The 16,519-nt window shown below is 68.2% G+C and overlaps 5 protein-coding genes across 5 annotated transcripts in view; 2 read left to right on the top strand and 3 right to left on the bottom strand.

Moving 5' to 3' along the window:
* Nucleotides 1-70: 70 nt before the first annotated feature.
* On the bottom strand, nt 71-2,378 carry RHOBADRAFT_55195 (uncharacterized protein; the record flags this gene model as incomplete). Its single annotated transcript, XM_018417721.1, has 7 exons — nt 71-80; nt 112-246; nt 353-555; nt 1,187-1,369; nt 1,481-1,548; nt 2,207-2,215; nt 2,282-2,378. The coding sequence occupies 7 exons, from the start codon at nt 2,376-2,378 to the stop codon at nt 71-73; spliced, it is 705 nt and encodes a 234-aa protein (XP_018269508.1).
* A 2,830-nt stretch (nt 2,379-5,208) lies between these two features.
* Nucleotides 5,209-6,606, top strand: RHOBADRAFT_38617 (uncharacterized protein). The gene is made up of 2 exons (XM_018413543.1): nt 5,209-5,310; nt 5,380-6,606. Exon 2 carries the CDS (start codon nt 5,426-5,428, stop codon nt 6,545-6,547), a length of 1,122 nt encoding a protein of 373 aa, XP_018269507.1. The 5' UTR covers nt 5,209-5,310; nt 5,380-5,425; the 3' UTR covers nt 6,548-6,606.
* Nucleotides 6,607-6,786: 180 nt separating this feature from the next.
* RHOBADRAFT_38614 (uncharacterized protein) lies at nt 6,787-10,451 on the bottom strand (the record flags this gene model as incomplete). The annotated part of the gene is made up of 9 exons (XM_018413542.1): nt 6,787-6,988; nt 7,077-7,154; nt 7,225-7,341; nt 7,420-7,567; nt 7,643-8,210; nt 8,296-8,454; nt 8,539-9,717; nt 9,928-10,290; nt 10,362-10,451. 9 exons carry the CDS (start codon nt 10,449-10,451, stop codon nt 6,787-6,789), a joined length of 2,904 nt encoding a protein of 967 aa, XP_018269506.1.
* Nucleotides 10,452-13,429: 2,978 nt separating this feature from the next.
* Nucleotides 13,430-15,083, top strand: RHOBADRAFT_22437 (uncharacterized protein; the record flags this gene model as incomplete). The annotated part of the gene is made up of 8 exons (XM_018412576.1): nt 13,430-13,545; nt 13,623-13,699; nt 13,764-13,955; nt 14,056-14,389; nt 14,461-14,608; nt 14,676-14,766; nt 14,835-15,002; nt 15,058-15,083. 8 exons carry the CDS (start codon nt 13,430-13,432, stop codon nt 15,081-15,083), a joined length of 1,152 nt encoding a protein of 383 aa, XP_018269505.1.
* A 756-nt stretch (nt 15,084-15,839) lies between these two features.
* Nucleotides 15,840-16,519, bottom strand: part of RHOBADRAFT_17223 (uncharacterized protein) — a gene marked incomplete at both ends in the record, with an annotated part of 1,278 nt that continues 598 nt past the window's right edge. Inside the window, 3 exons of the mRNA XM_018412357.1 lie at nt 15,840-15,920; nt 16,011-16,259; nt 16,336-16,418. Coding sequence (XP_018269504.1) covers nt 15,840-15,920; nt 16,011-16,259; nt 16,336-16,418 — 413 coding nt within the window. The remainder of the gene's footprint in view (nt 15,921-16,010; nt 16,260-16,335; nt 16,419-16,519) is intronic.

The raw sequence follows: 16,519 nt of genomic DNA, 5'->3' as shown, positions 1-16,519 counted from the left end.
TGAGGGTCAGCGGAAGGCCGGTGGGGGACGACGATGAGGGGTACAAGGGGACGCACAGGTCTGCTCACGGTCAGGACGTGCTGACCGACGGCATCGACGAGCGAGAGCGACGCCATAAAGTTGCCGAGCTCGAGGTTGTTCGAGTTGACGGGGACGACGAGCTCGAGGTCGACGTCGTACACCTTGCCTGGGGTCGAGTACTTGCGTTGGTCGAGTTGCACGAGGGCATAGGGCGGCTTGTGCTGGCTGGATTGGCGCTAGGTGCTGGTCAGCTCTCGCGCGTCATCGAACGGAAGTGGAGGGGGCGGGGAGGGGGAGGTGGGGCACATCGAGAAGGAGAGAAGCGACGGACCCGTACTGGAGCCAGACGCGCTCCCTGCCCATGACCGGGTCCACCTTGAGCGCGCTACGCAGGACGAGCCACGCAGCGAGCGAGATGACGACGGCGAGCGAGACGACGCCTCCGAGGGCGACAGAGCGCCACGCGAGCGACACGGCGGTCCACAGCGCGCCCTGGTGGGACTGGTGCGGTGCCCTTGAGCGCATGTCGGTGCTCTGCGGGCGAGGCATGGCGATGCAGAGAGAGGAGCGGGCCTCGTCTCCGATGAAACTCTCGCGTCGACCGCTCGCTCACGCTCTCGCACACCGCTCTAGCTAGCTGTGCGTGTGCTGCCCGAGCAGGTGCCGCTCCCCGGGATGCGCCACAGCCCTCTCCTGTTCGCCAGACGCCGCCCCCGCCCACCTGTCCTCCTGACGGTCGGCGGCGGGCCGGTGTTCTCCTCCTCTCGTCTCGAGCAAGGCACGGCACGACGATCGCTCTCGCGCAAGCGCACATACTGGCAACTAGCTCTGTTACACGCTCAAGCTCAGCTACGGTACTCCCTCGCTCGGCCCGGACCTGCCCCTCGTCAAGTCGTCGACCGCCGCCGACGACGAGGCCACCGCCACGAGCTGCGACGCTCCTCCGGGCTCGCGACCTGCACCGTGTGTGGACTCGCCAGCTCCCGATCCGGCGGCGAAGGTGTCCTCGACTCGGGCGCAGCTGCGAGGGTCGGGCGAGTCTCGAGCAGAGCGAGGTGTGGCGGCTGTCGCAGTTGCGGACGACGAGTGGCGGCAAGCTCGCGTTCCTGCTCGCACGAAGCCTCAGTACGACGATCGGTAGGATGAGGAGGAGAATCGGACGCACAAGCTCGGCTTGCTGCTCCCTGAGCTGCGCCCACCGCTCCCGCCGTGACCGCCGCCAATTCCTCGTCTCCTCCGTCGACTGCCGCGCCAATCGCCACCAGTCGGGGTATTCCGTCCGGTACACGTCCAACTCTTGTCGGTCGAGGTCGGCGAGGTGCATGAGGTTGTCCAGCGGCTCGTGATTCTGCGCCAGGAGCGACGGTCAGTCAGGGTTCGGGCGGCAGAGACGCGGCGAGGCGGACGACCCACCCCGTCTGAGCCGCCGCATCTCTTCCCAGATGGGAGTGAGGGCGACTTTGCGCGACAAGGGAGCGCTCAGGTCGAGGACGGCATTCGGGTCGAGCTCGGCGAGGGCGTGGTCGACTGTCGCGGGGAGGCAATTCGCCGACAGGGTCAGTTGCTTTGCCATGGACAGGCCGGCCTGCGAGGCGAATCACTCTGTCGAACTTGGCGCAGGTACAGGAGAAAGGTCAGGGGCTGTATCGAGAGAGAGAAAGAGCAGGACCAGGACGCACGATCATGCCGCAGCTCGACCGCGCGCGAGTCGCTCCTTGCTCGAGGGAGTGCCCTCGCCCGTCCGTCCCCTGTCCTTAGGCTCGAGAGAAGCGGTGATGGAGGTGAGGGAAAGAACGCCGAGGCAGAACCCGACTCGGCTTGCCTCGCTCGCCGCCGCTCGGTCCGCTCCTGCTGCTCCTCCTCATGCTCGCGCCAGACGCTCCACCGACGCTCGAGCTCTCTCTCGCGCTCCTGCACTCGTACTCGAGAGCTTGTACCCTCGAGGAACCCGACCTGCTCGGTCTAAACGACGCCACGACCGGTCAGCGCGTCGTTGTCAAAGTAGAAAAGGCGAGGCGGGGACGCACAAGAACGTCTCGCTTCGCGCAAAGGAGAGCTCGGTCGAAGTAGGTGTCCGGGTGACCGGAAAGCTCTTGAGAAAGGAAGCACTCGACTGTTGCGAGACCGGGAGAGGCTCAAGTCAACTAGGTGCGCGCGTGAAACGAGAGAGGAGGAGTGGACTCACTCATCGCGCCTGCAAGAGAGACACGCGTCAGTTCCCTCGGCCGTGACGATGAAAGGCAAGCGAGTGTGGACGTACGGCGGCGGAGAAGGGCCTCGCGATCGTTCGGGTCGACGTTGTCGGCAAGGAGGCGGTCGCGCTTGACAGCCAGCGAGTCGACGCTGGAAGCGGACATGGCGGACGTTCTACCGAAGGCGACGTATGAGACGACGCGCGCAAGAGCTCGAGGCGCAAGGCGGGACGTCGAAGAGAGAGAGCTTGACCGAGGAGGCGCAAAAGCGTGGGGAACGGCTCCGCGGACGTTCCGCTTGTCGGCCCGGGACATGCCGCATGAGGAGGCGACGAACGTTCAGGAGGCTCGTCGTCGACGCGGACGATCGAGTAGTTAGCTGCGGCGAGACGGACGGTGCGCTCGAGGTCCGAGCGGCAGGGAAAGGAGGCAGGAGGGTGCTTCATTCTCTCGTCTCGCACTCTCGACGCCACGAGAAGAGGAACGAGTTCAAGTTGCAGAGAGAAATGGAACGGCGAGAGAAGGGGACGAAGAAAGGAAGGGAGAGCTCGACGGGGCCGGCCGCCCTCAGCAGCGCGGCGCACGCCCGACGGCGCTCAAGCGGTACCGCCCCGCAGCCCGCCAGCCGAGCTCCGGAACGCGACCCATCGAGAGCGCGTGCGAGCCTGGCTCGTCGTCGCGGTAGCGCCCCTGCAGGACACGAAGAGGGAGGAGGGTTTGCGGGCGCGCGACGGGGACGAACTTGTCGTTGACGGGCGTCGGCTCGAGAGCGCGCAGCTTGCGCTCGAGGACGTCGATCTCGTGGGTCTGCGTCGACAGGTGGCAGGGGATGCCGAGGTTCAGCTGCGGCCGAGATTTCGGTCGAGAAGGTGAGGAAGAAGAGAGGCGAGGCGACGCACGAGCTCGGAGAGCCTGCCCTCGAGAAGGAGGCCGTGGTCGCGCCTGCGCTCCCTCGTGGCCGAGCTCGCCGTGACGACACCGGGCGTCTGCGGCGGGTGCTGCTCGTAAACCCGCTGCTCCATGCCGAGCAGGTCCCAGTAGCCGTGACCGGAAGCTGCGGCGCGTCGACCAAGGACAGATCGTCAGGCTCGAAGGTGATGGAAGGGACGAAGGAGGGACTCGAGCGACGCACTCGATGGGTTCTTGAGCATGTTCCAGATCGGCCGCAGCTGGCCCGACGGGTCGAGACGGTGCAGGCTGGCGGCAACTGCGGACGCGGGTTGAGATTCAGCGACCGGCCGAGCGGGGATAGAGAGGACCGAGGGACTCACCCTTGTCGCCTGGGTGGAAGGAAGCAAGAAGAGGGCGCCTCGGAGCATGTCAGTTGCGCAGGAAGTGGGAGAAAGAGACGAGGAAAAGGGACGACGCACGCTCGATGGTGAGGCTGTCGAGCTGCAGGCTCAACGCGCCCTCGGCGTCTCCCTCTGACTTGACGGGCCTGCTCGACATGGCCTGGATGCAGTGGAAGCTGAGCTGGGAGAAGAACCGCCGGCGAACGCAAGCTGGAGGACAGAAGCGGAGACAAAGAGCAGCCCGGACCCACTGCGACCGAGTCTCGCCCGCGCGAGTGCGTGGACCCTCGGCAGGTCAGCTGCCTGCGGATGGCCCTGCACCGAGTCGCGGACGCTCGTAAGGCGGCGAGAGAAATTGGCTCGCGTCCGCGGCCCACGAGCGAGCGGCGTGGGGGAGGACGGCGAGGCGGTGCAGCAGGGCGTCGATGGCGTGCAAGCTCGCTGTGAAGCGGGAACTGGAGCGGCAAGCGCAGCACAGGTGCGTACCGGCAGCGACGAGGGAGAAAGAGGAGAGCGAGAGCTGGTGTTCATCTGCAGCCAATCAGATGTCAAGCCGACGCGGAGAGAGCACGCGATAGCGAACCTGCCGCTCGCCCACCACGACCGCGCAGCAGCTCGCCCTGCCCGACCCAGCACCTGCGCCAGCACAGCTCGCCACCTGCTGCGCGCCTTGTCCCTCGACTCGCACCTCGCCAGCCCCGCTCCTCCTGCCGGCACCCGCTCGCCGCACCACCTCGACCTCGCACTTCCCCAACAGCCGCTAGCTGCACAGAACTGCCCGCACTCGGCCCAGCAGGTGCGCACACACCTTTCTATGCGCGTTCATGGGAGGTTCATGGTGGTCGCCGTTGCGCGAGCTCCCTTCTCGTCGCCGGCGTTCCTACTCGGTGCTTCGACTCGAGCGGGGCGTCTCGAGGGCACATACCTGACTCGCACTCTCGTTCCACAGCCGCCGCGATGCCTACCTATCCCGCACCGCAACCCGGCGCATCCCTCCTCCTCGCCTTTACGCCCGCCGCTCCCTCGACCTCGACCTCGCGCCCGCAGTCGCTCCTCCTCCTCGGGCCCTCGCGCCTGTCCGCCCTGCGCGCCTTTGCCGCACTCGAAGCAGGGTACCGTGTCGTCATCGGCGCCACCGCCCCGCCGTCGCCCGACAACCTGCACGAGTGGGACCCAGAGCTTGCGCACCGGTTCGCGCTCAAGCAGGTCGACACGATCCCGTGGGCCGTCGAGGCCGACGCCGACCTTGCGCGGTGGAGCGAGTGGTTCGAGGGCGCAGAAGGCGCCGGCAACCTCGAGGGCGTCCGCATGATCGTCCTGTCGGACACGATCCTCGCGCCGGCCACGGCGTCGGCCGCCGCCAGAACTCGTCGCACATCCGCGAGCGCCCGGGCATTCCGCGCCGAGGCCGAGAGGCGACGCTTCTTCGTCAACGTCGCCGACTGCCCCGGCCTGAGCGATTTCGGGTGGATGATCTCGCACCGGTTCGACCTCGAGGCGCCCGGCCCGTCGTCGTCCTCGACTGCCGCACCCCGCAAGTCGCCCCTCCAGCTCGCCCTCACCACCAACTCGTCGGCGTGCCGTCTCGCGACCCGCCTGCGGCGAGAAATCGTCGCCTCGCTCCCCAAAACGGCCGGAGCGGCCGTCGAAGCGGTCGGCCGGCTGCGAGACGAGCTCAAGGCGCAAGCGCAGGCGGGAGAGAGCGCAGACGGCGAGGACGACTCGGAGGAGACGCAAGGCGTCGGCCTCAATCGCCCGGTGGAGCAGCTGTCGAGGGGCAAGAGCTGGGCGCTCGATGGGCAAGGGTGCGTCCGCCTCTCTCTCCCTCTCTCACCTGTGCGCCCTCCTGACTCGCCTCTCGGCCGCCCGCACAGGTCGCACAGCACGACATGGACGGCATCGTCGGCGCAGCTCACGCGCATGCGCTACGTGTCCCAGGTCAGCGAGTACTGGCCACTCGACCGCCTCGCCACCGTCTCGATCGCCTCCCTCTCGGCGCCGTCAACCCCTACCGCACCCCTTTCACCTCGTCTACAAGCCTCGTACCACGACCTCGCACCCGCACCCGACGCAGCCGACCTCCTCGCCGCCTCCTCCTCGTCGCCGAGAAAAGGCCGCATCCTCCTCCTCGGTACCGGTCCGGGCAACCCGCTCCTCCTCACCCGCGTCGCCCATCTCCTCCTCACGACCGCCGACCCCTCTTCCCCCTTCTTCGTCGACCTCTTTCTCTCGGACAAGCTCGTGCCGCCCCAGATCCTCGCCCTTATCCCGCCCGAGCGACGGGCCGGCGTCGTCATCGCGCGCAAGTACCCGGGCAACGCCGAGGCGGCGCAGGAGGAACTCATGGCGCTCGCGATCGAGGGCGCCAAACGCGGCAAGACCGTCATGCGCCTCAAGCAGGGCGACCCGTACCTTTACGGGCGCGGCGGCGAGGAGGTGCTCCGGTTCCGCGCCGTCGCCGGCGTTGAGAGCGTCGTCGTCCCGGGCCTGTCGTCGTCGCTCGCCGGCCCGCTCCTCGCCGGCATCCCCGTCACGCAGCGCGGCGTCGCCGAGTCGGTCGTCGTGTGCACGGGCGTCGGTCGCGGCGGGCGTGACGTCCCGCTCGCGCCGTACGAGCGCGCCAAGACGCTGTGCGTCCTCATGGGCGTCGCCCGCCTGTCGTCGCTCGTCCAGTCGCTCATGCACCACCCGACGACGCCCTACCCGCCGTACCTGCCGATCGCGCTCGTCGAGCGCGCGTCGAGCCCGGATCAGCGCGTCGTCGCGAGCACGATCGACCGCCTTGCCCAGGTCCTCGAGCAGCTGCCGCCGCACCGACCGCCGGGCATGATTGTCGTCGGCTGGGCCGTCATGTGCCTTGACGGCGAGGGCGACATGACGATCCTCGACGACCCGGAGGACGACGGGCGAGAGGCGCGCGATCGGGCTCGGGTCGATAGATGGGCCGGCGAGATCGGGTACAAGGTGCGAGAGGGCCTGAGCGAGGGCTGGATGAGCCTCGTGTCGGGTCTCGAGGCCGAGGGCGAGCAGGTGTCGTCGTAGCGAGGGCCTCTTAGACTAGAACCTGTAGCCGCATCTGCATCGTCGCACTATCGCATCTCTCTGCGGTCTCGGCGAGCTCTCGACGACGGAAAGGCGAGGACGGAAAGAGTGCGAGGAAGCTGTGGCATTACGGGCTCGTCCGAGGGCGACAAGGGGAGGGTCTATCGGGTGCGCGAGGGGACAGAGCGCGAGGACAAGGTGGAAGTGCGTGCGAGGGGACAGGGAAAGGGAACAGGGAGCTATCGAGAGAACAAGGAGAGGAGGACGGCCTTGGCCTTGAGGGCAAAGGGCAAGGTGCAGGGGGCGGCCGAGGCGAAGGCGACCGTGGCGCCGCCAAAGCCCGGGTCGTCGCTCGTGTCGCGGTTTGCGGGGGCGAACAGGAAGCCGCCCATGAGCGCAAGGTAGGCGAGGACGAACGTGGCGCCGCGGTTGTAGTTGGCGCTGCGAGTGGGCGAACACGCAGGTCAGTCGAGGGTCGCCGATGGAGGCCGAGAGAGAGACAGAGTGAGAGAGAAAGAGAGCGGCTCACCGAGACTCGAGGAACAGGTAGGTCATCAGGAAGATGCTGAAGAGCATGGCGATAGCGTCCCACCGCGGGAAGACGAGCCTGCGCGACGTCGGAGAAGGTCAGTCGAGGTCGACCTCGAGAGAGAGAGTGAGAGGAAGAGGCGACGAACGTGAACGCGTGATGAGCCATCGTCTCTTTGCCGATGCTGTAGAAGGCGGTAAAGGCGAGCATGGCCGGGATCTGGATGAGGCAGACCTGCAAGGCGTACGCCGAGCCGATTTCCATCCTGCGCGGCGACGAGGACGACGTCAGGTCCTCTTCCCGGGTCGCCTCGAGCGAGGAAGAGAGATCGGGCGCGACGCACGAGAGGGCGATGTTGCCGTTGAGCGCGAACGAGATGGCGTTCATGAACTCGGTCGTATTGGGCACGAGCGCAAAGAGCGTGACGCCGAGGAGCTTCTCCGGGATGCCCGAGCCCTCGAGAACGACGTCGACCACGTCCACCAGGATCTCTGCAGGCACATGCACGACGTCAGGCGAGGGTCCAGACGAGACGAGAGAGAAGAGGAGAGAAAAGAGGGGCGCACCGGCGATGACAGCGTAGAGGACCGTGCACGCGAGCAGAACCGTCGCACTCTTGGCCCTGCTCCAGTTCGGCGCGTCATGCCCGCCGTGACCGGCCTCCTCGTCGTCTTTGCCCTGCCCGGCATGCGCATGCAGCCCCGACTGGTCGCGAGCGTGCGACACGCTGCGGCGGAGGTGCGGCGCCGTCGCCTGCGGGTGGAGCGCCGACGCTGCGCTCGCGACGACCTGGAACGCCCGGTTGAGCTCGTCGGGCGTGAGACCGTCGGGCAGCTGCAGCGGCGGTGCGGCATGAGGTTGCTGCTGCAGCTGGTGCGGCGACTCGCCGGGCTTGTTCGGGCCCGACGGGCCGAGGTGCGGCGTCGCGAGCGGCGAGGCACGATGCTTGCCCTGCTGGAAGAGCTGCGACGGTACGATACGCTGGTACAGCGAGCGACGGTCGGCCGCCGTCGCCGGCTGAGGGTGCGGGTGGGCGGTCGAGAGAGGTCGAGCGTGTTCCTGCGACGGGGCGGCGTTTTGCCAGATCTGGGACGCGTGCGTCTTGAGCGAGAACCACAGGCCGATGAGGTACGACTGTGCGAAGGAGGACGAAGCGCGAGGTCAGGACGAGTCGCAAAGAGGCCGACGAAAAAAAGGACGAGGAGAGGCAGGGGCGCACCAGGACGAGCAGGATCGCGCAGTAGTACGACAGGCGTACGACCGTCTGACGGTAGAACGGGTCGTCGGCGGGCGACACGTGCTCGTAGTAGCACGACCGGCACGACTCGGGCCCGCCTTGCGAGGTCGGGAGGTCGCAGTCGTTGCACGTGAGCTGGAACTGCGAGAGGGGACGAGGAGGCGAGGGTCAGGGGCCGCTCGTCCAATACAGGAAGAGGGAAGAGGAAGAGAGAGCGGGACGGACCGAGCCGTAGATCTCGTAGAAGAGCGTCGGCGTCAAGGTGCCGATGAGGGCCATGATGAGCATCGTGCTCGTGACGCCGGCGGCTCGGGCGTTGAAGCGCTGCTCCTTGCGGCGGAACGCGCCGGCAATCATCGACAGGCCGGGCATGAGGAGGACGCCGGCGAGGATGGACCCGACGATCGAGCCCTCGACGAGCTCGCCCTTGGCCTGGGTGAGGGCGATGCCGTACAGGATGATCTCGATGACCGAGCCGAACGACGCGTTGATGACGGCGCCGACGCCGATGCTCGACTGGGCCGAGATGGACGCGACGGCCATGCCGAGGAAGTACGACAGCGGGATGACCGACAGGAGCGCGGCCGAGAAGACGAAGGGCGGCGCGACGAGGAGCCCGAGGAACCCGGCGCCACCGTGCGGGTGCGTCCGCTCGACGTACGGCATGAGGAGGAAGAAGTCGGCGATGGCGAGGAACACGAGGGCGAGCAGGTTGACGAACCAAACATTCACGCCGTCGACCGTGTACTTGTAGTACTCGCGCCCGGCGGCGCGGTACGTGCACAGGAGCACGGTCGGGTGCGGGCCCCGCAGCCGCCCCTTGCGCTTGTCGGCGACGAGCGACTGGCGCGGGAGCGGCGGCGCGGGCTGCCCGGCTCGGAGCGGGTAGATGATGCTCGACCCGGCGTGGTGGGTCGGGCCGTCGGCGTGCACGTCGGGCGCCTCGAGGTCGGTCGCGAGGTCCTGGGCGACGGGCGCGTACTCGGGCGGCGACCGAAAGTGGAGCGACAGGGGCTCGTTGTTGAGGTGGCGCAGGAGGACCCACAGGAGGCGCGCCATCGGGATCGTAAAGACGCAGCCCCAGCAGATCGCCGCGACGACGAGCATGACGGGCGCGACGACGAGGTAGAACGTCGCCCAGTAGACGAGGCGACCGAGCGCGCGCACTCGGAAGCCTCGCGCGTCGTCGTCCTTGCTAAAATCGTGCGGGGCAATGCCGCCGTACCCGACGGCCGTCTCGTCGCTCGACGACGTCGACGCGCGCGCGTTCTTGTCGTCGCGAGTGCCGTAGCCGGCACGAGGCGACGAGGCCTTGTGCGGCGCGAGGAGGGCCGAGCGCTCGTGCGGGACGTAGGTACGGTCGCTGCGGCGAAGCGGCTCGTCCGGGAGCGACGCGCCGTCGTGCTCGCTCGCGAACACGCCGTCGAGCGACGGGCGCGACAGGTTCGACGTCGTCGACGCCGTGTTGAGGCCGTTGATCGTGCCGCTCCTGCCGCGGCGGAATGTCTGGCCCGCCGCCTCGGGGTCGCTGCTGTAGCTCGGCCCGGCTCCTCGTCCCGCCGCCTCCTCCTCGTCGGCGTCCTCGTCACTGCGACCGGGGTGAAGCGGGTCGACATCGTGCTCGTCGTCGTCGTGCTCGGCCTCGTCGACGATGTCGTGCGGCTCGCTCGTCCAGCCCTCGACGTATTTGCCGAAGGGCCAGAAGAGGTACGTGCCGAGCTCCCACACGACACGGCCGTACTTGCTGCCGCCGAAGGGCGTGATGAAGAGGACGGCGCTGACGAGGGCGCACAGGGCAAAGAGGGGGGTGCCGAGCGAGACGGTCCAGACGACGTTCGAGGGCAGGAGGTGGTGGAGCGCGGTCGACGACGGCGCGGCGTGCAGGGCCGACTCGGCGTGACGAGCGATCGAGCGGCTCTTCTTGTACAGGGCGGGCTTCCAGATCGGCAGGCCGAACGGGTGCTCGACGTTGATGGCCTGTCGGCAAGAGAGGCAAAGTCAGTACGGGTCGACGAGCGTCGTGTCGACGAGAAGAGATCGCGACGCACGTCCTGGCGGTCCTTGAGCGTGTACTCGACCTCCTCGCCGCTGTCGTCGGCGTGCGTCCCGTCGGCGCCGCCGTCGTCCCAGTCCTCCATGCGCGGATCTTGACCGCTCAGCTCGCCCTCGTCGCCCTCTCCCTCCGTCTCGCCCTCGACAACGCTGCCCGCCCCTCCGCGACCCGACTGCGTGCCGGTCGGGCCCTCGGTGTCGCTCGCGTGCGAGGTCGCCGACGCCGACGAGAGGTAGCTCGCGCCGCGCGAGCCGAGGCTCGGCCGCGGGACGTGCGAGTACGGCGCGTGCTGGTGGTGCGGGATGCCGAGGGGCGACCACGGCTGGGCCTGGTGCGGCGCGGCAAAGATGGGCGAGCGCGGGCCGCCGCCGCCGTCCGAGAAGAGCGATGCGGCCGTGTGCGAGCGCTCGGACCGAGCGACCGACGGGTCGCGAGTGCGTGGTGCCGACAGGTTTGCCGAGGGGCCGGCGCCAGTGGCGGAAGGAAAGCCGAGGCCGAGGCGGTCGTCAAAGTCGCCGCCGGCCGACGAGCCCTGCGTGTAGGCCGAGATGCGGCGGGTCGACTCGTCGCGCATGCGCTGCGTCTGCGCCGCCTTGCGCGCCTCCTGCGGGTACACGTCGAGCGAGTCAGGCTCTGTGCGAGACAAGGACACAGAAGAGAAGAGGAAGGAGAGACGCACCTTGCGCTCGCGCATGCGCTTGCGGACCAGCTCCTCGCCGCGGTCCCTCGTCTGCGCGCCGTCCTCCTCGCCGTCGCTCTTGACCTGCTCGCGGCGCCGAGCTGGCGGCGCACTGGCGAGCTCGGCGTCGTAGCCATGACCGCGCGAGCTGCGGGTCCACTCGGCGTGCGCCTCCTCGTCCGACGACGCCTCGGACGCCGTCGTCGAGATGCGGCCCGCCCTCGACACCGAGCGGCGCCCCAGGGTCGCTCCGGCACCGGGTGTGCGGGCACGTGAATGGGGCGCGGTCGAGGGCGCGATCGAGAGGCGCGCCGAGCTGTGCGGGTGCGGGAGGCTCGGGCGCGCGAAGGTGCCGAGGGCGGGCGAGGCGGCGCCGCCGCCGGCTTGCGAAGCGGCCGACGCGCTCGTGTTGACGCTGATCGAGCGGCGGAAGTTGCCGCCCGTCGACGGCGGGAGGAGGCTCGTGCTCGGCGGCCGCGCTCGCGAGGCTGCTGGGCCTGCGCCGCTCGGACGCCGGACGCCGAGGGTGCTGCCGGCGCCGCGCACGGCGCTGTTGGGCGCGTCGGCGGTGAAGAACGACTCGTCGCCGTCCTCGCCGCTCTCCTCGTGCAGGATCGAGTCGCTTAGGTCGGACGGCCCGGCTGCGCCCGACGCGCCGTAGTCGCGCCGCGCGGGCGAGTTGACGTTGGACGGCGGCGCGGTAGACCCTCCCGCGCTCGAGGCGGACGAGAGGGTGCGTCGATGCGGGTTGGGCGTGGGCGACGAGGCGGTGCGAGCGGAAGAGGCGCTTCTCGGGTTCGGGCGAGCTGAGGAGGAGGCGGGCGGGGTCGACGCGAGCTGAGAGGGGAGGTTGGCGGTCGGCGTTGTGCCCGACTCGTCGGCGGGCGAAGGAAGGTCGACAGGTGTCGGGTCGGGGTTGTCTGTGGCGCGAGCGGTCTCGCCAGACGAGGTCGAGGAGGCGGACGACGCCTCGCGCGCAGGACCGGGTGACGGCACGGTGGCCGGCATCTCGGGGGCGGATGAAGAGGTCAGGCCTGCAAGGGGGAGGTAGGAGGTCAGGAAGGCTGTTCGACAGGAGGCGCGACAGTTGCTCATTGACGCGGACGGCGCGTCGGCGCCTCGTCGTCCCCATCGAGAACGCTCCGAGCGAGGATCGGCGACGATGGCTCGGGCGTGCGATTGCGCGCGTGCAGCTCTCTCCCGTCAAGCTGGCAGTGTGCTGCCTGAGCTTCGAGGGCGTGCGAGCTGGCCCACGACGGTTCTCCCCCACTTGGCGCCGAGGCTCCCAATGCGCCGCGTTCTCGGCTGGCACGCCACTGGAAGGAGGGAGAGGAAGACGAGGGCTCACCTGGTGGACCAATGACGGCGACTGGGCCTTGATCGAGTGCGCGTGCTGCAGAGGGGGGCGAGCCGACGAGGTGCCGGCTGCGAGGACGCAAGCAGGGTCGACGAGGCGGTGACGCGACTGGGCGGGTCGTGCGAGAGGCGGAACGTGTCGTAGAGCAACGGAGGTAGCGCGGGCGGCGGCGCTGGCCCTGCAGCGAGTGCGAGGGCGGTGACGAGGGAGGAAGCGAAGCTGGTCGACCGCCGTCCACCGAGGTTCGCTCTGTCTCCTCCAACGCTCACGCACGCCCGCATAGACGCTCCCTGCTGGTCTGTGTGTGCGCGAGCTTGCCCGCCACAGTAGCTCCTGCCTCCAGGCAGCGCTTGCCGTGCTCTTTCTGCGCCTACTCCTCGTCCTGGCCTTCTGCGCCTCCCTCGCTCCTCGGTCGACCGCTTCCGAGCTGTAGAACCGCTCAAGCCTCCCTCGAGTATGCCGAGGCCGAGCTTGATCTGCGCGCCGCGACCGGTCCATCGTCCGCACCTCGTCCGTCCTCCCCTCGTGTGCGGCCGGACTTTCCGGGCTCGCTCGTCGGGCACGCCTGCAGCTTTAGCTCTCGCTTTGTGTCTGCTTCTCGGCCTGTCCATCTCGCAGCGTCGCGAGCGGCAGCCGCATGTCGACCTCTCCCGATGCGCCGCACCACCGTGTCAGCGCCCTCACCGGCCGCAGCTCGTTCTTCAATCCGTGGCGGTCAGCCTACCTGCCCTCCTTCGCCGACCTCTTTCGCGGGCCGTGGCTCTCCCGCCCGATGCACGAGCTCGAGGGCCTCGTCGAGGACGTCAAGGTCGTCGAACCCGATTGGGGGCGCCGCGAGCTGAGGCGGCGAGCGAGGGAGCGTGAACGCGGTGCGCTCCCCGCCGACGGCGGACAAGACGACGGCGACGACGAGGTCATCTGCGGCACCTGGGTCGGGCATGCCGGCGCGTTCGTCGAGGTGCCGCTCGGGCCGGCCTCATCCTCGACGGCGTCCCCTCGGCCGACGCTCAAGCTCCTGTTCGACCCCATGTTCTCGGCCCGCGCCTCTCCCGTCACCTGGTTCGGCCCCAAGCGCATGCGCGAGGCGCCCTGCCTCGTCGAGGACCTGCCCGGCGTCGACTTGGTCCTGATCTCGCACAACCAGTGCGTCCCCTTGCGCCTTTCTCTCTCTCTCTCTTTGCCGCCCTCGTAGGAGCTGCTGAAGCCTCTCGCCCTCACAGCTACGACCATCTCGACTTGGCGACGATCCTCGCCGTACACGCGAGGTGGCCTCGCGCCATGTACTGCGTCGGCCTCGGTGCGTCAGCCACCCATTTCTCTCGTCTCGACGAGTCGGCGCACTAATTCACCCTCTTCTACAGGTAACGCGCCCTGGTTCATCGCTCGCGGCATCTCGCCAGACCAAGTCCGCGAGATGGACTGGTGGGAGGAGGTCGTTTTCCCGGCGTCGCAGTTCCTCGACCGGCCGACCTCGGGACGACGGCGTGCGCCTCGAGCGGAAGGAGCAGCGGAGGAGATATGGGTCACCTGCGTCCCTGCGCAGCACACGAGCGGTTCGTCCAGCCTCTCTTTCCCCGTCCATGCCGAGCTGCGACGACCCACGAGGCGGTCGAGCCCCATTCCTTTTCAGGATCACTGACTCAACTCTCGCAGGCCGCAGCTTACTCGATCAGCGAAAGACGCTGTGGTGCGGCTGGGTCGTCGAGCGCCTCGCGCGGGCCAAGGTGGCGACGTTGCCGGCGTCCTTCCCTCCTGCGACTTCCCCATCGTCCTCCTTCCCGACCTCGCGCACCTCGTTCCGCGCATCCTCGTCCATTGCGACCTCTTCCGACACGTTGCTCGACCCGTTCGACGACTCGCACGGCGTCGACTATGCGGCTTGGGCGCGACGAGCCGTCGAAGGAGGACTTCCCGCGGCCCGAGCGCGCGCCGAGGAGACGATGGCGACGGCGCGTTGGGTGCGACGAGGCTCGGTCTACCACGCAGGGTGCGCCCCACTTCCTCGGTCCTCGTAACGCCGTCCTGACGGTCTCGCCGTCCTGCGCCCCTCGCTCGCAGAGACACGGGCTGCCGACCTTGCGCCGGGTCGCCGCTCACCTCGCCCGTCTTCTCGGCTCTCGGCGCAGAGTACGGTCCATTCGACCTGTCGTTCATCCCGATCTGGCGCGGCGGTACCCTCGGCTTCATCTCGGCGCTCGGCCTGCGGGTGCGCACGAGCCCCCCTTTTTCTGCCTCTTTTGCCGGGTCGCTGACTCGGTCATGAGCGCCTGCAGCTCTGCCAGGAGAACCTCCCGACGTCGACGCACGCCTCGCCGACCGACGCCGTGCAGATCCACCTCGACGTGCGCAGCCGAAACACAGTCGGTGCGTCCTCGTCTTTCCCTTTCCCTCGACCTTTTTCCTTTTCCCCCGCCGACGGTCACCCTGCGCAGGCATCCACTTTGGCACCTTCCAGGGCTCGCATCTCGAGGCGCTCGAGGCGCTGCACGAGCTCGAGAGCGCGTGCGACGAGGCGGGCGTGCGCAACTTGCGCGACGAGAAGGGGGGCAAGCGGGGGAGGATGGGCAGGGTCGACATCGGCGAGACGATCGTCGTCCCTGGTGCGTCTCTCTCGCATTGCTGTTCCCCAGACCGCGTACTGACGCTCTCGAGCAGTGCGGGCGCAGATCATCGACGTGTAGCTCTCTGCGAGCTCGCCCTCCTGCAAATGGCCTTTCCTCTCTTTCTCGCACTTGTCCATCGAGAGAATGAATCAGAGAGTACTGCTTGCACAGAGGGACTCGGCGAGTTCTCAAAGGGCGAGTGAGAGAACGTTCTGCCTCATCGTCGTCGACCTTCCCAAGTTGCTGAGCGGGCTCCCTCGACCTTGTACAGCGCCAGAGCTCCCTCGTTTGGATCCGCGACGAACACTTCACTCGCTCTCGGCTTGAGTGGACGGGCAGAACTGTCGCTCCTGCTCTCGCTCAGCCTCCTGCACTCGCTCGCTGAAGGAGCGCTCGAGCCTCGAGCGGCTCGTACGCTCGTCGCATCTCGCAGCTGCGAGCCCTGACTCTCTCTCCTGCTCTGTCTCTCGCTGTCTTCCTCGGCTCGGTGCGGCGCGAGCTGTTCGTCGCTCGACTGGACAAGACGGGCGCGTCTGAGACTGAGAGGACGAGCGCCGAGGGGCAAGCGGCCTGTCGCGAAACGATTGCGGGTGCGGAAGGATTGCGGAAGAGCGTCGAAAAGGGCGACGTGGCTGCGCTCGAGCCACCACAGCGTCGAGCGAAAGAAGGACCGCTCTCTTCCCCGACGGACGACGTGCTCCTAATTCGTGTACACGCTGCATTGCCGAGAGGGGACAAGGGGTACGATGCAGAAGGGGGAGAACGAAGACGAGGCGAGCCCGAAGGACGCCGACAAGGGGGGTATGTACGAAGAGCGGGTGCGGGCGCGCAGGCTCAGCAGACGGGGGTGCCGGCGCGCGTGTTGAGGATGAGGGCGACGATGAGGCCGTACAGTCCGATGACCTCGGCGAAGATCTGCTCGGGCGTGCGCAGGGATGGTCAATATGAGGTCGAGTGCGCGAAAGAGAGGGAGGAAGGGGGTGGAGAGGGGCAAAGGGGACGCACGAGCATGAGGACCATGGCGACAAAGACGCGGCTCTGCTGCATGTAGGCCCTCGCGCACGCGTCGCCGACCTTGCCGATGGCGGCTCCTGCAGCGACGCCGGTCAAGCCGCACGAGAGGCCGGCGGCGAGGTGAACGGCGCCGGCGTAGAGCGAGTAGGGGCTGTCGATCGAGAGGTTGCCGACGATGAGGACCGAGACGACGAGGCCGTACACGGCGATGATACCGGCCATGACGACGGGGATGAGGGACTGTGTGTGCGCAAGGGAGGAGCAAGGGTGAGTGGCCGGAGGAGAGGGGGCGAGGGGGAGGGGGAGGTGGGCGCACCTTCATGATGAGGTCGGGGCGCATCATGCCCATGCCGGTGATGCCAATGCCAGCCTTGGCAGTGCCGTATGCTGCGCCGACGGCTGTGTGGGGGAATCCGAGGTGAGCGAGTCGCGGCGAGGAGGGGGGGGGGGGGGGGGGGAAGGATCTGGACGCCTGGAAATATCACTTCGTAAAACGCTTT

The sequence above is a fragment of the Rhodotorula graminis genome (genome assembly GCF_001329695.1).
Source record: "Rhodotorula graminis WP1 unplaced genomic scaffold RHOBAscaffold_11, whole genome shotgun sequence".
NCBI classification, from domain to species: Eukaryota; Fungi; Basidiomycota; class Microbotryomycetes; order Sporidiobolales; family Sporidiobolaceae; genus Rhodotorula; species Rhodotorula graminis.
This window is presented reverse-complemented; position numbering and strand designations above follow the sequence as displayed.